The sequence below is a fragment of the Photinus pyralis genome, unplaced genomic scaffold, assembly GCF_008802855.1.
Source record: "Photinus pyralis isolate 1611_PpyrPB1 unplaced genomic scaffold, Ppyr1.3 Ppyr1.4_LG2, whole genome shotgun sequence".
Classification (NCBI taxonomy): domain Eukaryota; kingdom Metazoa; phylum Arthropoda; class Insecta; order Coleoptera; family Lampyridae; genus Photinus; species Photinus pyralis.
The window spans coordinates 4,412,714-4,439,713 of NW_022170403.1; the positions used below are offsets into that span (position 1 = coordinate 4,412,714).

Consider the following 27,000-nt stretch of genomic DNA (forward strand, 5'->3'; position numbering starts at 1 on the left):
TCAGATTCTTGGATTTCACAAACTAGTGTTGTGAAAGTGGAATTTGGCGGTATGGCGTTTTATGTATTTGTCGTCTTGAAGTTACTAGTGTTGCTGAATTACGCAATTAGTCGGGATGCTACAGAAGGCAAGTTTTTTAATTTGTCGAATTTATTGGGGTTTCTGAAAAGTCTTCTAAAAACGTTACTTGTAAATAAATATTATGATCATACGACAGTTTTTGCAGTAAATTGGGAGACTGTTAAACATTATGTGGAGCATGTCACAAATGGTCCAAAACGGCGATGTACCTACTGCAGAAATATCAAAAATATTGGCAAACGCGATGTTAACATTGGGTATTTTTTGAAGTACTGTTATATATTTACCTAATCAACAAGTACGTTAAAAGGTCAACAACTGCATCTATAGGCAATCGAGGAGAAAGAGTTTAATTTTCAATTTGGTTATTATTGTACTTTTCTGTACCTAACATATATCCTTGTAGTTACAATTTTTAATATCCAAATTACTTAGATTTTCCGTTGCAATAACCCAAAGACATTAGACAAAGTTAAAGAGGGCAGAGGTATTCGTTAACACTGAATCAGCTTACACTGCAAAAAATTAATATCAAAACATACATGATATTCCATTCCAATAAATGGTCCAATGCCAGTTTGCACCTTATAGTTAAAAAAAATTGCGGTTTCAAATCCACGAATACGTGGATTTGCTGCACTTGGCACAACTTTACCTCCCCTCAAGATGGTGGACTATCCGATACTTCTAGAAGTAGGTACGATAACGTATTTGCAAATTACGAAAAACCAGTTTCAAAATTCATCGAACTTAATATGTGGCCTCCAAATAATTGCTATCTTAGTTGATTACTATGTTTGCAGTAAGTACCCATGATACTACAAGCGCACCTATATTAGAAGTAATCGATGATAATGGTTTTCAACACTCTCCATGACATCGGATAGTTTTTTGTTGGAACCTCTGCGACAAAGAACTTATTAACGGATCATTGGGCGGTAACGAGTATAAGGTGGGGGATACTACCATGAATTTCAATGATTAATTTTAGGTTGTTTTAATATAAAGAATTTTTTTATTATCGTTTCCATGAAAAAATAAATTTAAAAAAAGTAAAAATATATACACCCTTTCAGCACGTCTTTCATTTTTTCTTCCAAACTCTTAAGAATTTTTAATACGATTTTAATGGTCGTCTTTCTGTGTAAGTTCTTACTATTTCTTGAATTTAAACATTCACAGTGTTGCAATGACTTTAAATGGAAGCCTTTTTTTTTAAATGACCCTTGCTTAGATCTTAGAACCTAGGTTTTTCCATTACCTAGTGTTGAATTTTACTTTATAAATATGTTCTAACATAAGTTCCACATTTTATCAAAATCGTACCAAAGCCAAGTAAGGTATTAAAGGCTAAAAAGGGAACCAAATAACTGTAGCCCATTGTGTAGGTAGGAGGTAGGTACATCTGTTTAACAAATGTAACCTTTCTGAACTTTTTACGATGTTTTATAGCTTTCTGCACGCTCACCACTTCCACGAAAGTAAAGTTTTCTAGCTCTTGTTTGATGGTCTTGTGTATAGTCATTTAATGTGTTTGCTTTACAATGGCGTATCACAATTCTACTAACCAGTCTATTAAATGCCGTTTTTAGTAAATCGTTTACGATTACTTTCGTAACTCGTTTCCATTTTAGTAATAGAAAATTTTTAGAGGGGATCTTTTTCGATACCATATACCTACACTGGAAAAAAAACCGGTCAGGGGTACCCATTTTTATGGTAAAATAGGCGCCAACTTGTAAAATCTTAACAGCTACCACTACAGAATGGTAATAAGTTATTGGTACCAATGGTCATTACAGCGAAGTGATAATTACCGCTACTAATCTCATTGAATTTTACTACTACGTGTTGTTATGATAACCGCTTTCATAAAACTTATATTTACCACTACACGCCGGTAAATCGTACGCGAGTATATTACTTCGGCAACTTTAGGTAATATACTTTAAAAAAGAATATAATAGTAAAGGCAACTCTTCTACAGTGATATTAATTTAGAAGTAGACATATAGGGATTTGTGTATAGGTATACCGAGGTACATACCTACTGTATTTCCCTAAGTCTCCTTTCAAAAGGCAAAAACTCTTCTCAATGGCACCTAATTTTGTCCATCCAATATAACTTTTGAAAACAAATAAACATATGGGTGTCATATTAATTAGTTTGAATATTGTTGCTTTGACTTATCAGAAAATAAATCTCTTACGCTCCTTAAACTGTTACCAGCACTATACCAATTGACAATATCAACTTTTTCTTCGGCGGAATACATCCCACATGACCGAAGATAAAAATACGGAAGCCAAAGCAGACATTTATTTGTTTTAAGAAGTTATTTTGAAAATTAGGCGCCCTTCAGAAGAAATTACATTCGCGTAGCATTTTTCCAGTAAAAACTGGAAGTAGTTCTTGGAGATTCCAATCCTTTAGCAACTCTTCCATATTTATTATTTAACTTTACACTACTTTTACACTTAACGCGTCAATGTTCAACCGCTAAATGGCCACGGTCAAATTATTCCTAAGATATTTCTTTCAGTCTACTAATGTTTCATTAACTGCAACACATCACTTGAATAATATTAACCTCAGTAGTAGTAAAAGTCTGCAATGTTACTGTTTGTAGTAGTAAGCTATTCGTTGCGAACCGTGCGTAGTGGTAAAATTCACAAGACATATAATTGTATAATTTTTAAGCATTTTGTTCCGTTTAGCACAACACATTCGTAGTGGTAAATATTATTTACAGAGTGAACCATTTTGTAGTGGTGCGTATCTGGTATCTATCATTGTACTATTAATCCTAGTAGGATTGTCCTTGTTGTAGTTAATCCAAAGTAGATTACTACTACAATATAGTAAAAGGAAAACCAAATTATTTTTTTCAGTGTAATACGCTGTGTAATTCGCCCAGCAACTGAAAACTTTTCTGTGCAGTGCATCATTAAACCATTTGGCCTTACTGCAAAAGACCTCTTTAGTGGTATTTAAGTAAGAAAGCAACTTTGTAAAAATCAGAGCTAAGTTCTAGAAAGCATTACAATTAATCACAGTCGGCTGAACCTGTACCTACTTATAAAATAGTATATTGAAAGACAATAAAGCATTGTAACACGCGTTTTTCATACTATTTTTTCTATTTCGGTGCTTTAATTTAATTAAAAAAATCATTATCAGAAACTATAGGGAACATTAGAACTAACATGTTTTATGTTGGGAACACTTTTTATGCCGTTAAGTTTTAGGTTGGCAGCGTAGTAAGACTGACATTTTGAAGTTCAAACATGGAAGTAGGTACTCTTTATTCATTGGAAAACAGTTGTACAAAATCATCATTGTGACACTGAAATAGAAAAAATAGAATAATTGTTACTTATCATTTACACCTTTACTACCTTTAGTCGCTGATATGATTTAATAATACTCGTATTAACATTTGGGCCCGTGCTTTAATTTTTAATTAGGGAGAGAAGTTCTATATCGTTACCGAGAATTTTTTGGAAAAGGAAGATGACGTCAATTAAATGTATTATGGATTTCCAATTCAGCAACGTAGGTACCAAAAAGTTAAAGGGTTTATTGGATTATGTTTAATTTCCGATTTGCAGCGAATTACGATACGGAAATTTACATTACGTACATATTCCTCATCTAATCTTAACGTATTTTCCATGAAGGATTGGTTGTAGGGATATCAACGTCTATCAAGTGATAGTGTGTGTTAATCAACATGAAAAAAAAACACATTAATTAATTCCTAATTTAGCAAGCAATAAAAAGTGCTTATTATAATTATTTCTGGTAATGGGGTTTTCCGCGTTTTTTCAAAAACCTTGAAAATGAACTCCAAGCACATTAAAAAAATTAGTGGTACTCATTTTTTTGTCAAGAGAAATCGTTGTGATTAGCAAACACGATTTTAAAATGAACGGCGTTTGAAAAGTTTCGAATGACCGCCACGTTGCAGTGACGTCAATACGCGCGTTGGCGCTCAGCCGTAGCATTGCTTGCAATCGATTCAGAGAAAGAAAACGGCGTTTTGACGGAAAAAAGCGTCGAATAATTATTGCATTTGTACCTGAGTGTGATAGCAGAAGTCATCGCGAACCTAATAAATTGTATATAAACGTCCCAACAGGAAATATACGAAAAAAGTTCGACGTGATACCGCGAGTTTGACATTCCATTTGTATTGTTGTGAAGACGATTCTAATTAATTAAAGTACATAATGTCGATTTACTTTCAGTCAGTTATCGACGAAAATCCATCGATATATAATATTGTAATTGTAATTCAGAATATGATTTACTTCGAACTCTGTTCTGGGCATATCTGTATCTGTGCCCTTACAGCGCACACATTTTTCTCTATTTTCACTTCCATATATCCAACACCCTAATTTGCTCGTTGAAATCCGTAAGGTGCATACTGTATTAGGTACGGTTTTGGTCAGAAGTAATGTTCCTCGATTGTCTCAAGTGTAGTACATAAATAATACACCAGATCTCCTGTGAGTTTTAAGCTTTTTTCAAAATGAGGAAAATCCCTAAGATTGAATTGGAATAGAACTAAATCAGGGAGGAACTGACATATTAGTACATTTTCTGCAGTTGAGGTATCTGAGGGAGAACATTACTTCTGACCACTACTGTACCTACACTATACCTTGCACTATACACACAAAACTTGATGTTATACTTCCTATGAACCATAACAGATTTGCTTCTGGGCTTTGACTCCACTCAAACGAGTGGCATGGAAAAACTCACTTTTCGAGAAAAAGGCGGCGACCATTAACACTTCAACCTTTGGCAGACTATCTAACTGCCCCTTTAGGAACCAGTCAGAACTCAGTTTATGGCAGATTGCCATAATAAGTCGAATCGAACTCCTATCAGTGTCATGCACTAATATAACTCCCGATCGGCAACCCGCGTAGTGACGTATGAGACGCTCGGCCAATATCGGCATGTCGTCGGTTGCATGACAAAATTTAAAAGTTTTACGATATTATATGTTGTTTATTGGCATGCTGCAATTAGGAAATAGTATATTGAAAGACAAGTGTTACAATGCGACCTATTGTAATACGACTATCTTGTGGCACGAGTGGCGACGCGAAGCGTAGCCACGAGTGTCCGCAAGATAGGAGTATTACAATAAAGCATTGTAACACGCGTTTTTCATACTATTTTTTCTATTTCGGTGCTTTAATTTAATTTAAAAAATCATTATCAGAAACTATAGGGAACATTAGAACTAACATGTTTTATGTTGGGAACACTTTTTATGCCGTTAAGTTTTAGGTTGGCAGCGTAGTAAGACTGACATTTTGAAGTTCAAACATGGAAGTACCCAACGAAGTACCTACTTGTACTAACTAGTAACTGCCAACTTAAGAGATGAGTTACCAAAAAAAAACGACTATAATCACTGTCTTTGTACAACTGTTTTCGGCCGAAAACAGTTGTACAAAATCATCATTGTGACACCGAAATAGAAAGAAAAGTTTTGTATATGAGATGTTTAATTACAGGTTATAAACTTTACAGTAAGACACAAAAAAGTTACAATATTTTTTTTCAGGAAGACCCTATTCCGCGGTTAATTTAACTATTATGTGTAATTCACCTTGTTGGCACCACAGAGTTGTATATAAGTAAATAGAGAGACAGTCTTGTAGCGAAAAATTGACTCCAATTGAACCTTGCGCAGGCCGTTGGTGAGTGTGCGCAGTAGTCAACAACAGAACCGGCTTCAAATTAAATGATCCTTAAAGCAGGTTCGGCTTGAGAATAATATGGTTTCTCATTGCAACAAAAATTGAAAAGAAATTCAATGTGTGGTGAATGATGTTGTTCACACTGTGTCTTGAATAAATAAGAAACATTACAATCGTTAAGAACTTTTAATACAGTAGACTACAATCCAAAGCTGGTAAGGGGCTTACAACATCAGAATCGAGAAAAGATTTTTTGAGATTCTAGTATAAAGGAATTCGTATATTTTTCGTGCGATCGAGTTTAAAGATCTATTTATGCACTCAGTGAGTATAAAAATAAGCAATGAAAGAATAAAATAAGTTGAAATTTTATTTTGGTGCGGGACAAAATTTTAGTGTGCAATGCCGAAAACACAGTTTGAATACGGGTAGCCACAAAGTCGACAAACTTCAAATGCCAATAACTCAAATATCTCAAAAATGGAGCATCGGCAGAGGGTATGTACAGTGGCACCACGCTCAGAAGGTCCCTGACAGGGCGTGTCCGAGGACGTTGGAAATTTAGACTGTACATTCTCATGCAAAATTTGACTCTACTAAATATAAATAAGTGGGCCACGCGATATGAGTTGCATTACTTCAAGGGGAAACAGTAAAATTAATAATTTTATTTCTACAAAACGTAAACACATTTAAGATTGTTAGATGTTCATGTTCAACACAATTTACAATTCTGATGCACTTCTGCTGTGTAAATATGGACAGTTATTGAAACAATCACATTGAAATTAATAACACTCACACTGACTAAATTAACACACAACCTTTAACTTTTTTCATTCATTATCGTCACTTGACCACTAATCATCATCGGAATGCTGGTGTTCACAATAAATTGTACATTGTCAATAAATTCATTTCTCGTAGGAATGCTTCTAACCAAGAACGTATCACTTCCTTACGATTATTCATTGTTGGTGGCTTATTTATTTGAACACTGATAAGGTGCGTGAGTTTGCTGGTAAATTTGGTATAAGCTGCTTCTCTAACCACTGCATAAAGTTGGTATGATTCATATCATCGTAATAATCCCCCGATTTACTGTGCGACATCCTCTACAAAACCAGAACGACTACCAGCATACTACGATGTACCTCTGGCCAGCCCTATTATAAACTTCCGATACTTCATCTGATTGTTAGCATTTACTCACTCCGTACGATGGGTGAATATAGGTTTCGTCCAAGTATATAACGGGTTTCTTGTCACATTCAGGTTGTTCATTTTCTTTTAATCTACTTAAATAACGAGATGCCATACTACAATGTATCACTTCTTTCCATTACTAACCTACGTTTGTCCCGACACTTCTTGTATCGAAAACCAAGTTTCAGCAATTGCTTGCGAAGAGTTTTCCTTCCACCCATATATTTGATCTTTTCTTGCACTTTTCTAGGAGCATTTTAAAATAACCTTTATTTATGTACAGATCGTCGCCTACTAAACATTGAAATGGCGGTAAAGAGTATAATGTAATGGGCATGCTTAAATTATTGCTCCAAAGTGTTTGTTTATTTACAAATGAATCTGAAGCATCTGAAAAGTTATTGCTGTTTTGTTTTGTGATTATGTTATATGTAACTGAATGCACCCAACAATCGTGCTGATTCCTTTTCACGCACTGCGCATGAGTCCCAACGGCTCCGCCATTAAAAGTCGGCCACTGTAGCTGGAGTTATTTTTCCACGCGCAGGTCGTATGTACTGCCTCTCTATTTACTTATACACAACTCTGTGGATGGCACACAAAAATACAAAATACTGAAACGTCAACGTCACGCTTAACTTCAGGTCCAAATTACTAGAGAACTGAGCGTGAACTTGGTTGAAACTTTGAAAGAATTACTTAAAAATCTACTTAAATAAGAAAATGTAAGAGAAAGTGGGACTTGGATCGATTTTTATTTTGTCAATATAACCAATCATTTGACGTTAAATTTGTATTTATTATATCTACCAAGTAAGTACCAGTCAATCCGCTAAAACGGAAACAACTGGAGATAAGAAAACGTAAAAAATGGCTACAAGATCAAATTGTACCTTTTGTAATTGCAATCATTTTGCTCACTGGACATTTTCTGTACGAAAAAAATTAAGTGAGATATAGACGTTTAAACGCATATATTATATGTGTGAATTCAATGCTTATGTGTCAATTATGTATCTATGGAATATAGTATACAGTGTGTCCCATATCGTGTGGGATTGCATTGGTAACTTTCTTATTATTAAAGATAGGGAATTGGTGAAATGGGCAATGTTTTGCAGTTTTAGATGCTTATTTAAAATTTCCTTGTGGAAATTCAAAATGTCGAATAGGTTCGACGTAAATTCGAAATACTAAAATTGGATATTTTCTTTAATGTCATATCATCGAAAGTATAAGAGATATAAAAAATAGTGTGAATATAAAAGTTACTGTCTTTGATACGTCTAATTTAGAATTGATGTCAAAAAAAATTCAAGATGGCTACCTTTGAGGAACATTTACCAACTTCCTTTAAAAGATACCAGTTATATCAACGGTTTTTATATTGTAATCAAGTAGGCTGTGATGAATTTAAAAAAAACAAAATCTATTCGAGGCAACAAAACAATGAAAATAATTACATCAGATGTTTAAAATATCAGGGGCTCACTCATGGAAGGGGGGGTTTGGGCGTTACAACTCCCTCCAAAATTGAGAATTGAGAAAGAAAAATGTGGAATTACTTTTTGTAGACCATTTAACAAGGAACAAAAAAGTACTGAACTATTTTTATCGCTCGATGATAACGTCACAAGTCACGACCAGTATTTGTTTACTTTTAGTGTTGAGTTATTTATACAGATTTTCAGTTGTAATAGCTATTCAGACCCTGGAAAAAGCTAAAAAACCATTTTATAGGTATTGTCTTATACAAAAGTGCAAAAACACTATTAGAAATATTCCCGATAAAGTGTTTTTTTGCAGGTCCAAGGGGACCACTCCCAAAGCATTCTCAATTTTTTTACAGTTAGTACTTAGTAAACCCTAAAACTACATTTTTCAATAATTGTGCCGTTGATTCTTGCAAATCGACGGACTGTGCGATTTTTTTTCAAAATCCCAAGAATTTTCTTAGTTTTCCAAAATGCCACCAGAAATATAATAATAATAATAATTTATTGTCCAAAGAGACTATCTAGTCTAAATACAGGACAAACTTAAATATTGTTCAATAAAAGTCGCACAGAAATATAGAAAAATTAACAAAAATGTAACTAAAATAATAATGATAGATTTATAACTAAAGCGAGAGAAAATTGTTAACAGAGTTATACAATAAACAAAATAAAGTCATAAATCAAAATACAATATTGGTAAATTTGTATTAGTGCAATGGCAAAAGCAAAAAAGAAAAAGACAAAAATTATTGGATCATACTTATAAGGAATTTTAAATTAGTGTTAAATATATCAACAGTATCGCATACCGAGTTATAATTATAACACATTCGATAAATTGGGGAATTTTGTAAGAGATTTGTTCTGCAATAGAGTAATTTAAAAGTTAGGAAATGCCTGGAGGAAGAACGAGGCACAGAGAAATTTAAATAATTGTGTAATGTGACACAATCAATTTCATTCCATAATAATTTGTACAAGAACGACACACTTATTCTTTACGTCTGCTACTTAAGGGTAAAAGATTGAATCTTTCTAGCAGTAGATTTTGTGGGTAGCCTCTTGTAGGGTAGTATCCATCACAGCGAAATGCTACATATTTTAAAAGACGACGTTGTATACGTTCTAGGCATTCTTCGTGTTTTTTAAATGCTGGATTCCATACTAGTACAGTAGTACACCATATTCAAGCTTGCTTCGTACAAATGTAGAAAAAAGTAGTATACTTAATAGTTGACAAATTTGCAAAATCTGAACCAATGCGTATAATAAAACCTAAGGTTTTAAAAGATTGCCTAACAATTGTATCAATGTGTAAGCTAAATGTTAGCATGTTATCGAACAGAACACCTAAATCCTTTGCTTGAGTCTCTTTTTAAGGGTGTATCTTGAATTTGATAATTGTATCGGATTATTTGAAATATTAAAAGGAACCACAAATGTTTTATTGTTTCTATAAAGCAATCGATTTCGGGTTAACCACCCATCATCAGGCTATGCTAAAAAATATCACATGAATTTGAAGTTGAACACAGGATTAAAATTATTACCGTCATTTGATATATATTTTTTGCTTATACATAACAATATATTCCGGGAGTTTTCGGCTAGGGGGACTAGGATTTTCGGATTCAGCGGTTCTTTTTACATAGAATACACTTGATTTCGTCGAGTGAAATGACAACAACCAGCCCAATCTGCCCAAACCGCAATTTGACTGGACTAAGTACTTATGAATATTGATACAATAAATGCGATAGCGTGGCATTTGACGTCACTTTCATTCGTCCAATAGTGATGTGTTTCGCAAATGTGAATTTCGTTCACTTATTTTGCTCATTTGAATTAACATTTTTTGCAATTAAAAACAAACTAAATAAGAAAGTAATGGTTTAGGTACAATGCCAGAACAATAAATATTCGCGGGAGATAGAATCAAGTAAATTTAAACCACATGCATATTCCCTATTCCAAAAAATCATAAACATTCACCTTTCCATTTGTCTAAACAAATGTTCCGGCCAGAATTGGAGATTAAAACAATTGGCTTATTAAAAACGTTTTCCTTATCAAAACCCCTGACCATTGAGTAATTATCTTTCACTCAACGCTCTGACGCCTGAACTACACTGATTTAAATAAAATGTGTTCGGGAGGAGAAAATGTCACTGCTGAAATTTATACCAGAGGAGGGCGTTGCAGAGATACTAATTGCACAAATACAGACAAGAACCGCATTATGGAGTTCCAAACTGGAATCTTATAGTAGGTATAAGTAAATAATACCGGGTGTCTAGTACAGGGCCGTAGCCAGAGGGGGCGGATCGTGCCGCCCTGGCAAACAAAATTTTCGCCCTGGCAGGAGAATAGCGATGGTGGTCTAAACAAGGATAAATTTTGCAATACTCTTGTGCAGATAAAGCCCATTTGTTTAAAACATTCATTTTGTCTTTGTAAGTACCCTCCTCCTACAATCCACTCTTGAGGTATAAGGAATTATAACCGATCACGATAAGGGGTTAAAATATCTTAACCTTATGATATCCAATCCAAGCCATAATACACTTTTATTACTGCTGCATTGTCTGTTGTTGGTTGATAATTTGTTAAAAGCAATGAAATAATCAATTAATAACCTTGAACTTCAACTTGAACTTTTGAAAAAATTGCCCCCCCCCCCCCCCCCTAGTTAGCGCAACGTAAACACCACTTTTTTAATTCGCCCTGTCTATAACAATCAAGGCCCTGATAGCAACAAATCGCTGGCTAGGGCCCTGGTCTAGTGACATTCAAAAATGCACTGTTTTAAATTGGATCCATTTTATAAACCAAAAATTCTTCTCATCTAATATTCAGCGCTTCATAGACTACTATGAAACACTATTCTCGACGTCACGATCGCCGCTCCCACTCTGAACAGCCCTTTAGATCATATACAGTGCGATATTTATTAAGAAGTAGACATAGAAAGTTACGTGTATTGTTTTTCCCTATGTCTACTTTTATAAGATAAAAATATGTTCTGGAAGGGTGCCTATTTATACAGTAACAGTTAAGCTTGTTTCACAATTGACGCAAACGTAAACGCCAACGGAAACGCAAACGGTAACGTGAACATGAACAAATTCGCAGTCTCACAATTAACGTTACGCTCCTGGAGTGTTAAGTTTTGTCACGGAATATTTTGTTTATTAAAATGTGTTCTGTGGTAGTCACAGACTATTCTATTCAATTCAACAAACGGATAATCATGCAATACTTCGTACAAAAATAGTTAAGTTTGGTCTTTAAAGGTTATGTGGCTGGATCGCAAGCGCGCGCATGTTTAAAACGCCAACGGGAACGGGAAAGATAAAAGTTGACCAACTGTCGCGTTTGTTTCACGTTTTCCCGTTCCCGTTGCGTTATATGTGAATGGAAATAGTAAATATTCATGTTTTAATTAAATGCTCACGTTCACGTTCGCGTTAGCGTTCACGTTGGCGTCAATTGTGAGACAGGCTTTAAACTACGTTCAGTCCACAACTTACAGTTCATATTAAAAAATGTGATTTTAAACCAAATAGGCAGTAAGGCAGTAGCATTAAATGACCTACGTTGTTCGGTTCTTACTTCGGCACCCACTTCAAACTAAATTCCATTTTAACACAAACTATACCTACATAAAAGAACAAAGTTGATTATACTTTGATTAAATAAACTGTAAAAAAATATATACAACTGTTCTACTTCACTCAACGGTCCATTTGAGCAATATTTTAGCTATCTGCACTGTTTCGTCCGTTGTAGGGAATGCAATCCTGCAGCAAAATCTCAATCCCGGTATTTGCCGGATCGTTAGCTGTTAATCCCGCAGAATCGCGGTATTTGCGGGATCTCGCAAAATTTTAAATAAATTGAATAACTTTCACTCAACGGTAATGAGTAGCGTATTGGATCATTTGGTAGATAGGAGCAGTTAATCTGTGATAGTAGGTATACCTCGTATAATGATGGATGCTTTCAACAAATGATCTATTCAATGTAAATCCCTACACATTTTTTACGTGTACATCTGGAGAATATTGTTTTTGTGAAATGAATGTCTTTTCTTCACAAACAATTTACTTAGTTTTCTGTGGTATTGCAGGGGACCGGTGCACTCTACAATCTTCAAACAGTAAAGGGGTATGTAGAGTACTATCTTTGTGTATACCAGCTAGGGAAAAACTGAAAAAAGGCATTTCTCCGGATCTATGTGGATTTAAAGGTGTTTTCCCTGTCGTTTGCTGTGAGGAGGTATCTACGACCTCCAACCCAGAGTCAAGAATAGCCACAGAGCCGGCGTATGAAGGATACGGAGCGACGAGTAGAAAAAGTAAGTATAGTGGCGTGATCACCTTGATCCAGTAAGGACAATATACCTATTTTATAGAATGTTGGGAATATCAGAAATATGTTTATGAAAAAGAACTCGTGAATTATTCTGAAGTAACCAGCGATACATGTGCCCTGGTAGCCATTCCAAACATCGTCGGTGGAACTGAAGCTCTTACGAGAGAATTTCCGCATATGGTATTTAGGCGAAAAGAAATATTTTACGTAAAGTCTATTTCAATTTTAGGCGCTAATAGGATTTGATAATAAAGGTAAACCGTCCTGGGAATGTGGTGGCAGTCTTATAAGTGACGAATTTGTATTGACAGCTGCCCACTGCATGTATCAGAGTTCACTGTAAGTTACTCGATGAAATAATGTATTCAATTACTAATGTGGTAGGTATACAGGGTGTCCCAAATTTAAAGGTCCACCGAGTAATAGCAGGTACAGTACCTACCTACCTATAAGCATTGATACATTTTTAGATAAACATACGTCCAATCTTGCTTCGTTTTCAAGCTATGGCAGCTTGAAAGTAAACAAAGTACCATTATATTGTTTTCAGTTACAAAATAAAGGTAAAAGTCATATCAAAAAATTTTTATTTTTTTTATACGTACGTCAAATGTGGACATTTCGCTGATCACATTCACACAGCGAAGTATCGTTTCGTTGCTAAGGACAGAGAAGCGGAAAACAGGCAGAGACATTTTACTTCTCTGTCTCTTTTGATTTCTATGCCTGTGATGTTGACTAGCCGTTTATATACAAGAAATTCCAGCATAGTTACTAATAAAAAAAATTTAGTGTTTACCACGGACGACAAACTCGCTTCTCGTTCTTGATAAACAATATACTATATTTCACAATCCGTCCACAACCCGTACGAAGACAAACTGTGGTACGTTGATTAACATCATTAGCAATTGATAGATATTACTCAGCAACGATTTCGTCACAGGCGACCCTAATTATGTCTTACAATTGATAACTAGAAAACGAAACAAGATCGGGCGTATGTTTACCTAACAATCTATGCTTATACCTACTGTATTTGCTATTACAGCATGTACCTTTTAATTTGGACCCCCTGTATAATAATTATTTACGATATAAGTGCGATGAGGGCTTTATTAAACCATTCAAGATACGACGTCAAATTAGAGTTAGTATCATGCTTAAAGAAAACCAGAACAGATACCGTTGTGAGATTTTCATCAACATCAACTTTATTTGTATGGCTCGTAAAAAGGTACATACTGTATTGAGTAGCATTTTTTAGCGCATTTGTGCAAACTTATTTGTAAAAATGTAGCTTTTAATCGCAGTTTGGCTGGCTGGCTGGCAGTAAATGCGAGCCCGTAGAAGAACGCTTTTAAAAAGACGAGGAGTGTACGTGTACCTATCGGGGCCATGTAATTAACAACTTTAGGGATGGGGCTACAAGATGTGGTGTTGGCGAGATCTGGGCGCCATCCCCAAGGGTATTATACTAACTTGGAGATTGGACGATGTGCGGCACATAAAAAAAGTTGCAAACTGTTGGCCAGTGCCAGGAAGTTTCTTTTGTTTTCCCTTTCAAGTAATGAGTTGTCGCCTCAGGCAATTTGGTTGCCTATCCTATTAATCGGCGTTCTAACTATTGGGAAAGTACGTTTTGTTTCACGGGGGTATAGTTAAAGCAACATAACGGACATATAATTGCTTCTGGAATGGCATTTAAGGTTTTAAATAGTATTAGTAGATAGGGGGCCACCTATGCGAGACAGTCACGTGACACTCCAGACGTGAGGTTCAAGCGCGGTCTAAACACTGATGGTCATCGTGGTTGTTGTCTAAACTACAGGTCTCTTTAAAAAACGGGCCTGTTAAAAAACAGAACTGTTAAATCAGAAACAGGTCTATTCATCAGAAACAGACCTGTTTTTATTTAACCGATCTGTTTCTGTAAAACTGACCTGTTCCTGATGAACAGACCTGTTTCTGATCATCAAACCTGTTTCTGATGAACAGACCTGTGTTTTTAACAGATATGTAGCTTACCCAACAACCACGATGACGTTCAGTAAGTTTAGACCACGCAGAACCTCACGTCTGGAGTGTCACGTGACTGTCTCGCATAAGTGGCTTCCTATCTACTGAGATCAAAACTATTAAGCTGAAGGGTTTAAGAACAGACGAGGTCGATAACCTTTTATCAAAAAGTGAACGACCTTTAAATAGAAAAGGTCATTCTCATGGACAATAAGGTTAATGACCCATCTACAGTTAACAACCTTTAACGCCCAATGACCTTCACAGCTCAAGGTCATATTTAGAAACGGCTATACCATACTACTAATATTTCAGGATAAGAACATAAGTACACAAATGATAAAAATTGTAAGAAACTTAACTCATTTCAGTAAATCCTTATTAGGTACCTACACATATTTGACTTTTTTCAGGGGTGAACCTAAATATGTTAGACTTGGCGATGTGAAACTATTTTCGAATAGTGGTGATGAAAACGTACAAGATTTTACTATATCGCAGTTGATTAGACATCCAGATTTTAAACCTCCCTCAAATTACCATGACATCGGATTAGTAAAGTTGAATAGAAAAGTAAATTTAAATTCGTATGCAAGGCCGGCATGTTTGCATACAAACTTCGAAATTCCAGTAAAGAAAGCAGTTGCGGCAGGATGGGGTAAAGTTGGATTTACGGACGGTGGTAGTGACGACCTACTTAAAGTGACGTTGGAATTTTTTACACATGCCGAATGTAATCGTACATATAGGGCAAATATAGGTATGAGATTAAGGAAGGGAATTGACGATTCTTCACAAGTTTGTACCGGGCACCATGAACTATCCAGAGACACTTGCCAGGTAAAATCAAGTAGGCTTCACCTTGCCTATATTTTATTTATTTGTAGGGAGATTCTGGTGGACCTCTTCTAATCATTAATTCAGATCCAAATGTTCGCTGTATGTATTCGATAGTTGGTATTACGTCGTTCGGAAGAGGGTGTGGAGCTATCGGCATTCCCGGTGTGTATACGAGAGTATCGAATTACGTTGGATGGATAGAACAAAATGTATGGTCGTAGTACTACAAAACAATCGACCTTCAAACGAGTTGTCTCTGCTGTGTTGGCGAGCAGTTCTTAAGTGACATAATTCATCTTTCATTTTAAATATAAATACGGACCACAGTTTATGTAATGATTTTTTCTAAGCTATGAATTTGACAATTAAAGTACAATTAATTTGTACTTAATGTGCATAAGTAATTGATTTACCCATTTACACGCCCATGTACATTTTAAACGTGTAAATAAAACCATAATAAGCTTATTACTTATTGTCTAGGCGATCCTTTCAAGCTCTTATTGCTATGGAGCGTACTTTTCGTATTTGTCCGCTTTTAAATAGGTACTGGTTTTCAAAAAGAAATTGCGTTGGGGCTCTTTAAAATCTGAAACGGACTTTTCACTTCTTTATATAATTTAGCGTGCTACAGACAGTTGACAATTTTTGTATAAAATGTACGGTAGATTAATAAATGTTAAATTATTATTATTATTAAACGGTTAATGCATAGGTTTTATCTAGGGTTTTATAGTCCTCTGCATTTAAAACTGGAGCCAAAACAACATTATTTTATCCAACCTAATTTTTCAGGTGCGTAAAGTTAGCACCACCAAGTTTTCCAATCGAGCTGAAATGTTGCACACGTTTAGTGCTATAATCGTGCTATTTCGTGCTTTAATACCAAAATTCATGCTGCATAACAAAACAAGATATCTAAAAAAAACTGTTGGTGGTGCTAACTTTACACTAGCACCACCAAGCTTTTTAATCTGTCTGTAATTTTGTCATAATTTAGTGCCCAATTCGTGATATTTCGTGCTGTAATACAAGAATTCGTGCTACATGTTGTAAAAAGTTATTGTAAATCAACTGTGGTGGTGCTAAATTTACACTAGCACAACCAAATTGTCCGTTTAAGATAAAACTTTAAAAAAATTTAGTGCTCAATTCGTGCTATTTCGTGCTGAAATTCCAGCATTCGTGCTACATATTTTAAGCAGTTATTAGAAAAAAACCGTGGTGGTGCTAACTTTACACTAGCACCAACATGTTTTATAATCTATTTGTAATTTTGTCATAATTTAGTGCTTATTTAGTGCTCTTTCGTGCTGTAATACAAGAATTTGTGCTACACGTTGTAAAAAGTTATTGTAAAAAACTGTGGTGGTGCTCAATTAACACTAGCACAACCAAGCTGTCCGATTGGGATAAAAACTAAAAAAAATTTGGTGTCCAATTCGTGCCATTTTGTGCTGCAATACAAGAATGCGTGCTATATATTTTAAACAGTTAATTAACCATTTAATTTCTAATTTTTGCTATTTTGTGCTAAAACTCAACCTCAAGCATTTGTGCTACACATCACAGAAGGTTATACCATAACTAGTTTTGATAGAAATTTCTATAAAAGTTACATGTCTGCTAGAATATCGTAACGTTTGAACCGTCATGAAAAGTATGATAAATCGTTTCTGTTATTTATTGCTGTACTTATGATTTATATCCCGTTATGAATAAATGTGCATTAGGTTTTTTAATTCACAATTCCACCATCTTGGTTTTGTAGTGTACTTAGATGTTTGGCTGTGATCACGATGATACTTGGATCGAATTCAAATTCAACATTTCGCAACGTGTCCTCTTCGAGATATTTGTTAGAAGCTCAAATAAGCCAATAACAACAATCCAATCCACTAAATAGTTCCTTACTCGAGCGCAACCTTCCGTGATAGTTTGATTACTGGAGGAACTTGAGAAATAAGACAAATGATACACTGTTCATCAATCCAAGAATTACCATACTAAAATGCTATTGTCTAATTTCTACGTCTGAGTATAAATAATCATGCTGTTTGCAGGTTTCACTTTCCTTCATCTGGGTGAGTAATTGGGCAAGACTTCGTGTGATATCCATTCATCATTAATCAAGCGCAATTTTTCTAATTCAGATTTCCAACTATAAACATTTAAATTATCCTAAGATACGTTATTTATAAGGAATCACATTGCAATACCTGCTTTGATGATGAAATGTACACTTCCTTGAACAGTAATGGAGCTCCGTTTACATTTGTTATAAATAATATTATGCATATTTTACACATTACGGTGGGAAGCTCGACTGCTGAAGTTAGGGCACATATTGCTAAATATATGCGAATTTAAGGTCCCTATCTTAGTGTCGGAATGAACGAAATATGTAATAATAGTGGTGGTTATATTTGACTTTGATAGAAATCACCCTGTATAACAATTGCAATTTCATTGAAGATATTTTTGGGTTTTATTTTAAAATATATTTCAAATATGTGCATTAATAAACCCATGCACTAATAGCTCACCCTATATAGTGAATAACTAAAGTCATCTTCTCCTTTCACTTGCATATGATTTGATTAACTCTTAACTACCGATCCCGTTATATATCCACAAATAAACTAACTACCTATTATTTGAAACACAATTCGCAAAATACAATGGACAAGATACTCACTATTAAAAATTAGCTTTCGAAAATGGAGATGAATTTCTACGCCCTTATAGGTGGATCCAAATAAAATATAAAAACAATTCAAACGTGAAATGGCCGCTTTTTTAAGGATTTCTCTTTTTACTACATAGAATGATAGCAGTTTATTTCTTTTTTACCCTTAAAGTCACGATAATGGATTGAATATACAACTACTATAAAACGAAGAAGGTACTTCTTTGGAGAAAGTGAATCAGTAGGTACCGCACCATTTAAGCTTACGTTGGACACAAATTTTTCACAATGAAAGTTCGTTAAACTACCAGATAAACATGTGAGTCCGGCAGTCAAGGTACGTCATACTCTACAAATACAGTCCACGTCCGTATTTTTTTAGAGACGTCGGGTAAAATTTATGTTGAGATAGCATTCCGCATTTCATTTACTCGTTTAATCCACATCTACTCAAACAGTTCGAATTCGTGGAGTATAGACAAAGGGCCTGGGTCCAGATCAGCCGTAGAAATTTCCTGATGATATGAGAGAAATGGGGGTGAATTTTGAGGAGTGAATTGTAATAATACACACTCCACTTCAGAGCAGATATGAACTCGATGACCGCGAAAACCCCCGAGTACCTACGATTTCAGAGCGCGAGTTCTAGGTACGGTTAAATTTTCACCCCAATATACCTCCCGGCACCCTCACAGCGCGACCTCTGCGCATCCTCGAGAAATTTCAAAGGTACATCTGGGCCCGGGAAATTATGGCGTAGGATTTGTAAAAGTTTATCTCCGGTCGTAGATAAGAAGTTTTGATATAGCTAATTAGTTTCAAGATAAGAAAACACGGGCCAATTTACAATTCAAAACGCAGTAATTTCTTTAATTTAAATCATTTAAATCAAAGAGCAGTTAAAGGAGTGAAGGCTGGAATCATCACCAGTTCGCTGCTTGTTTTATGTGTTAGTGCGTTTGTTCGTTAAAAAGCGCAATTATGACCGGATGATAAATAGTATCTAACTTAAGGTAATGAAAACTTTATTTAAATTAAATTTATTTGATCGATGGCTTATTGCGGAATACATGTGTTATTGGGCCTCGAGTACCTTTCTCTTGTGCAGTTTATTTCATTGATTGTCGAATAAATTTGTTTCATCCGTAAATGGTTGGTTTTGTTATTAATCGAGCCCAAATTAGGACCCAGATAAGAGTTCTCAAGTTAATTTTTTCGATTTAGAGAATATTAGAGTTATATGTTTCTAATGGTGAACAAAAGTACGAGGGAACGAATGTCTCCCGAATTCAAAAAGATATGGAAAACGATGTATGTAATAAGTATAAAATATAGTGCATTTTTTAAATGCCGGACGCCACCGTAAAAAGACGATCAAATTCGCACTTTGGTGAGTCATGACAAACTCCCGCTGTCGTTTGGAACAATAAAGCTGATCACAAAATAACTGTCTATAATAAGTAAATTGAATTTGTTTTTTTAACTAAAATTGTTTTTTTTAAACATAGGTAAAGTATATTTTACCTTACCCTTTTATCTCGATCGGGAGGCATAAGGGTGCTACTGCTAGTGTAAAGTTAGCTCAATCACACTTTTGGTGCTATATTTTTTTAAAATTTCAAGCACGAATGTTAGTTCTGCAGCACGAAATAGCACGAATTTATCACTAAATGTTTTCAAAGTTTTATTACATTTGGACAGCTTGGTGGTGCTAGTGTAAAGTTAGCACCACCACGGTTTTTTTCTAATAACTGCTTAAAATATGTAGCACGAATGCTGGAATTTCAGCACGAAATAGCACGAATTGAGCACTAAAATTATGACAGAAATTACAGAACAGATAAAAAGCATGGTGTGCTAGTGTAAAAGTTTAACACACCAACAGTTTTTTTTAAAAAATATCTTGTTTTGTTATGCAGCATGAATGTTTGGTATTAAAAGCACGAAAATAGCACGATTTATAGGCACAAAAACGTGTGCTAACATTTCAGCTCGATTGGAAAACTTGGTGGTGCTAACTTTCGCAACCTAAATTATAAAGTATTTGTATAGGTATATCGGGTGATCCAAACTAGATACAGATAGTTTTAAGTTGGCGCTTAAAAGTTGTAGAGTTTTTTTACTTCAGGCATTGGCAAGTATGTTTAGAAGGAGGTGTTTATTTATGCAGTAATCGCCATCCATGGTAGGCCAGCGGTATGGTACCAAAAAAGGGCTTAAGGTCGCAAAAAATTGCCGAGAATTGCATATTTTGTATGTTGTTAGAGAATGTCTGAGTAGTGTAAATCCAAGTTTGCAACCTGATAAAACTAATGCAAAAGCGGGCGAAAAATCGCGAAATTTTCGGAGTTATTTCAGGTTTTCACCTCTTCAAAATGGGGCATTTTTGGTAAAAACATTCCCTTATCATTTTTAGAATAGATTTGGTGTGATTCTGAATTAGGCCCCTTCGAAAAATGGTCATCAAGAAAGTGTTAAGTTTTGCTCGACTTTCGTGAGGAATTTTGGCCAAAGGAGGGTTCCTACAAGGAAAGTCATATGGAATAAGCTTATAGTAAATTTAATTAACTTCAATTTAGCATGGAGTTCCGGACTGCTGCAAAGGTTCGCACCTCTTCTTTCCTTTTGATAAAAAATAAAAATAAAGAGAGGGATAATAAAATAAAATAAAATAAAAAAATAAAAACATTTCCAAAGGTCATGCCTGTGATTTCGTTGACTTCTTCCATTGCCATGTGATAGTTCACTTCAGGATGTGCGACTATTGTAGTTCCTCATTACAAGAAAGTGCGGGATGGGACGTTTCATCGTGAGCCGGTTCATCGGAGGCCCGTTTCATCGTCGGCTTTTCAAAGGGGACCTGTTCATATTTTTACTGTTAATTAATAACAAGAACAAAACGGACCTACAAAACGAATAAAATATTCGATTGCACCACGAGAACGAGTTGCGTGCCGAGTTACAACCGTTATTAGATTGGTTAGAAGATAACTACATCGGACGACCAAATAGGCGTGGCGATGGTAGACGTCCAGGTTTATTTCCTCCCCAAATATGGAATTTATATGACCGAGTACTTGATCACGAAGATCGTACCAATAACCATGCTCATCGACGATGGCAGACAGAGTTGGGAGTTGATCATTCGAGCATTTGAAAGTTGATAGATGGACTTCGAAAAGTGCAAAAGGCTAGAGATGCCAATTATGAACAACTTGTTGCTGGGAATCAACCGCCCGTCAAATTTCCAAAATATCGCCAAACCGACGAACGAATAATTAGAATAGTTGCCGTTTACGGCACAAGGGACAGAATAGAGTATTTACGAAGTATTGCTCACAATTACCAATTTTGAAACATGTATACCTACTGCTGTATATTGTTTGCTATTCTGTTTTTATTTTGCTTTAAGTTGCGAACCATATAGTGCAAATATATTCATAAGCGAAAAATTAACGATGAAACCTAATCTTAACGCAATTTTAATTAGTTGTTCATTTAATTTACATGAATAAGGGTAACGTTAGATCCAATAGATGTTATTCCTTTTGGTGGTTCATTTTTTTTGACCTTAAATAAACAGTAAAAATATGCGCAGGTCTATTATGCAAAGCCGACGATGAAACAGCCTACGATGAAACGGGCTTCCGATGAACCGGCCGACGATGAAACGGCCGTGATGAAACGGCCACGATGAAACGGCGACGATGAAACGTCATAGACCGCTTGCTCCATGAAGCGGAATGCGAGAACGGGAGCGATACAGATGCGGGATATTTCTGCAGCGGGGTATGCCTGCGAACCGCCGCATCGGTATGCAATGCTTGCATAACTCTCTGTGCAAATATATCCCGCATCCGTCCTGCTCCCGTTCCCGTCCCGGCATTTCCGCGTCGGTTTGAGTGGACCCTTAATGCATAAAATTTGTCACCTTAGAGATATAAATGATAGTCACTGTCGAATTAATGACCCACTGGCCGTTTTACCTCAATTTATCACCATATATGATATGTTTTCATTTGAAAATATTAAACATAAATTTTCGAGATATTTTGACATCGTCAATGCATAATATTTCTTCCAGACGTCCCAATCGCCCTTTGTAAATCTCCCCCCCCCCCTCCGAAGTCGTTCAAAACGGGGGAAGTGGGTACGGACGGACGGACAAAACGCAAGCAATAGCTCATTTTTTTTGTTTTTAAAAAATAAAATTCACAATTATTATTCAATGATTGAAGTAAAACATAACAATCTAATCTAATTAGTATACACAAGAACATTTCCCATGAATCATGATACGTAAGTAATTGTTGTAATGCATCAAGACGGTAGAGTTGATGCTGTAAGTTATCGCGCAATGAATATTACAGATGCTATGCCTGAAGATTCACGTTTTTATCAGAAAACTATCGAAAATGAATAATCTCATTGAGAGTAAGTGTTCAACTTACAGGACACTTAAGGGCGAATTCTATTGAGATATAGGGGGTTAGAAACCGCACCCAATAAATCAAATAACACGTAGAGGTGGTCCAGTCGTCTCGATTTCAGCTTTCAAAAGAGATTGGAGATGCTTAACGTTTTATTTGTGTTTTAGTGGAAGTCGCTCATAAAAGGCCCGCCGTCGAAAGTAAAAACCAAGGAAAGGAATAATAAAAAGTACTAAGGGTGTCGTAAACTCTGTCGCTATCACAACAGTTAGTGCTGCATTTTTATTGCAATCGTTTCATTCGTCATTTGGTTTGAAAGATGAGGTGGTAGACGCTCGTAAGCCACGAGTTTTAAGAACGGAAGAAATATTGTACACCTCCCAGTGAACATGAAGTTAAATATTGAGAATGTGATTTCAAATTGAGATCGATAGATTAATTAACGAGGCACACGCACTGTCGCCACCCTTGCACCTGATCTATTTTCTAAAGCTTCCCAGCTTGGCTTTCGTTATATGGTTGATATTTGAAGGGTTTCGCTACCCTCTCATATTAGATAATTTAGATATTACGTGCTCCCCACGGATGACCTACTTGACTTTTGCCTGAAGCTACTTTAATTATACACTCGATTAATATTGCTATTTCGTCTCTTTGTGTACAACGCAACGTATGAAAATTGCTTTCGCTTTTTGCATTTTCGGGCGTAAATCTAAAACTTTCTTTATTCGATTACGAAGGGCTAACGCATCGTCGGTTCATAAGTCAAAGTTAAAGTTAGGTTTGGAGTGGACAAACCGGAAGTGGATGTGGCACTTCCGAAGCTGCAGCTGCTTCTATGGTCGACATTTCCTGTTGAAACAGAATTTCAGACCTCACACCATCCAACTTCCTAAAATCAACTTATCGCATTTCGAAAGCAAATTCAGGTGAAATGTTAAACTCGATTCGTTTGAAACTCACATACAACATTTTAGAAAAGCACATCATTATTATACTTATATCATATACAATTTTATCATTAAATCTTTTTAAATATGTTGTAGTTGTTCTTTATTCACCTATATCTAAGTGCTTTATGTGTATTTTTGTAGCATTGGGTATGTTTTAAGCCTAGAAAAAGTATCGACACATACAGAACACCCAGCTTCTTATAACACTGGAGTCTAAGAATTCGAATTAAAGTTGCATTCTTAAAAAAATGGCTTAAAACTCTTGCAGATTTGCATTTGGACGATAACCAGTATAGCAAACACCAGTGTAGCAAAAAAATAAACAACTTTTGTGTTTAGACCGTGAAAGCGCGATGTGCACGGCACCGTGGAGTAATTAGCTCCAACCCGCAATAGGGCTCACTTAGAAGAGCTTCGATTCGCTTCTATCCGCGAAAACGGTAAACATAATAAATCTACGCGTCAGCTCAGTACTCGCGTGAAATAGTTTGAAACGGTCGCCGGTAAGTTTTGCGGGCTGAGGGTGTATATAGATAATTGAAAAATTGGAAGGCAGCCATGAGCATGAAGTGTGCAAGTGTTCCGGGAACCGGATATCGCGAACTATCAGAGAAAAGTACATGCGTCTCAGTTAGGCATGGGAATTTTTTTGATATATCGATAGGTATCGATAGTTATCGATATATCGAATAACAATAGGTAGAGTTACAAAAATCGATATATCGATAACTATCGATATATCGATACTAATCGATAAGTATCGATATATCGATACCTATCGTTATGTCGATAACTATTGACATATCGATATGTCGATAACTATTGATATATCGATATGGCGATAACTATTGATTAGATTATGTTATTGTTGAGATAAATTTAGCGTATGTTTTAAACCTCACCGTTCTCTACAACATCTCCTTAGAAATCCCAAAGACAATATCCCAGGTAAAAACAAGGAGTTTACGAAATTCGTTGTACTAATTGTATTAGATCGTTGAGTGAATTACTCAATGATTAGATCATACATAGGTCAGACTAATAGGAGACTAAATGTCAGAGTACAAGAGCAGTTGTTGGCAATTAAACATCATACTACATCTCTTCAGCAACACACCATCTGGACACTGGCCATTATACTGAACCAAACACTATAAAAGAAACGATAGTTTCCGAATTTCGCAAATATGAAATAAAATACTTATCGATAAGTAAAATATATCGATAGGTAAGTACCCGATACTTATCGATAGGTGAAAACAGTTATCGCCCATCCCTAGCGATAACTAGCAACATAATCGATACCTATCGATAGTATTCATATATCGATAACTATCGATATATCGATAACTATCGACATATCGATAACTGTCGATATACTTATACTTATCGATATATCGAGAATTATCGATATTTCGATAGTTATCGATAGGTATCGATATATCGAAAACCATCGATATTTCGATCATTATCGGCATATCGATAAGTAAAATATATCGATGGGTAAGTACACGATACTTATCGATAGGTGAAAACAGTTATCGCCCATCCCTAGTCTCAGTGCACCTTCGTTCTGCAAAAAAGTTACGGGCTTTGCTGATGGAATTCAGTAACAGTCATTTCTCATTTTAAAACGAAATACTGGAATATCATGCTGCTTTTTAACAGACATGTTCATTATTATTAATGGTTGTACGGTCGATATCTATTCTCGTTCGTTGTTGTTCCACGAATGTGCGTATGGAGGCTGGCGAATTCTAACTTCGATTACTCATGCGCCGCGCATATCAAGTAGGATCAATATATACAGAGACAAGTGAAATAGTTATATACAAGGCGTGCTAGGATAATTTCTATGAAGGAACTTTCAAAATAACTAAAGTATAACTGTTCTAGTTTGGGGACGCAACAGGAGGGTTACTGGTTTTAGGGGGTAGGATAAGCTAACATAAGATAATGCTTATACTTATACAGTGAATTTTTTTTAAATGCGAACATAGGAGTTTGCATTCAATGTAATTTCCCTATGTTCGATTTAAAAAAAACACATCAATCTATTGAGTAGTTCAAATGAGTAGTAGGTACAATTGACAGCTGTCACATTTTTAAAAATACCGCCGTGCAATTTAATTACGAAATCGGTTAGGTTATTGCTTAGAATGTCAAGGAGGACACTTCGAACATTTATTGTAATTGTTTTTGGTATTTATTTTCTTATTTTCTTCATTTATGTATTGAATAGATCAAATTAGTAGAATACCAGGTGCACATGACCTACAAATAATTGAAGGTTGGTTCACAATGAGTTGTGGTGTCAGTGCGTGGCCTGTGAGGTCAAGTTATTGTAAGTTTAAGAAAAATGTATCCTAAAGTTGCTATGGCCTCACATGGCTTCTTTAAAAAAATCTTACCGAGTGCTCTTCATCATAAAGACTATTAGAGTTGCTGTTCATAGTCACACAAGTTGCGCGATTTGGGAATGTGAACCGCGCACACCTCATAGATTGATGTGTTTTTTTTTTAAATCGAACATAGGGAAATTACATTGCATGCAAACTCCTATGTTCGCATTTAAAAAAAACTCACTGTATATAATATAATAAGATACATATCATATAATATCTCCGGTGATTACTCTACCGTTGGCGTTGGTTGATTAAATTATTGAGAACGGATTCAGGTAAAATAAAATAATACCACTCTGGTGATTGCTCTACCATGCGTTGCTTATTTATAAAGATAGGTTTCAGGGGTTGCAGAAAGAATAAGCATTGAATAATAGTGTTTTTAGTCAATGGAATAAGATAATACAACTGCGATGATTATTCGACCAGATAATGTTTGTTTATTCGTGGCGGTTTAAAGATTACAGGATCGGGTATTTACTGCATCTCAGAATCTCTTCGAGAGAGGGATTTGAGGTTCCTCTCAGAGGAATCTCTCCTATTTGCTTGTGATTCTTGTTTATATACTCCAGCAAATGCGTGAACTAGAATAGTGCCAGGGGTATTAATATGCCCGGTCAAATTTCGTACGAACTGGTCCTGCCATCTCTTGATGAAATTCTTAAAATGTTCATTCCTTACAAGGTTAACAAGTCTTCAACTCCTTTCCGTCGAAGTTAAAAAGCATATCTCAACTCACACCAAGAGCAGTGACAACGATCTGCTTATTATTATTAT

At 35.5% G+C, this 27,000-nt stretch overlaps 1 protein-coding gene across 1 annotated transcript; it reads left to right on the plus strand.

The window, feature by feature from the left end:
* On the plus strand, nucleotides 1-16,214 carry LOC116164480 (serine protease snake-like). Its single transcript, XM_031478666.1, has 6 exons — nucleotides 1-127; nucleotides 12,643-12,870; nucleotides 12,928-13,067; nucleotides 13,117-13,226; nucleotides 15,320-15,746; nucleotides 15,794-16,214. Exons 1-6 carry the CDS (start codon nucleotides 52-54, stop codon nucleotides 15,965-15,967), a joined length of 1,155 nt encoding a protein of 384 aa, XP_031334526.1. The 5' UTR covers nucleotides 1-51; the 3' UTR covers nucleotides 15,968-16,214.
* The last annotated feature ends 10,786 nt before the right edge of the window (nucleotides 16,215-27,000 follow it).

Coding starts and splice junctions, on each gene's coding strand:
- LOC116164480 (XM_031478666.1), top strand. CDS start 52: ATGGCGTTTTATGTATTTGTCGTCTTGAAGTTACTAGTGTTGCTGAAT. Junction 12,871..12,927: donor CGGAGCGACGAGTAGAAAAA/GTAAGTATAGTG, acceptor CCTATTTTATAG/AATGTTGGGAATATCAGAAA. Junction 13,227..15,319: donor TGCATGTATCAGAGTTCACT/GTAAGTTACTCG, acceptor GACTTTTTTCAG/GGGTGAACCTAAATATGTTA.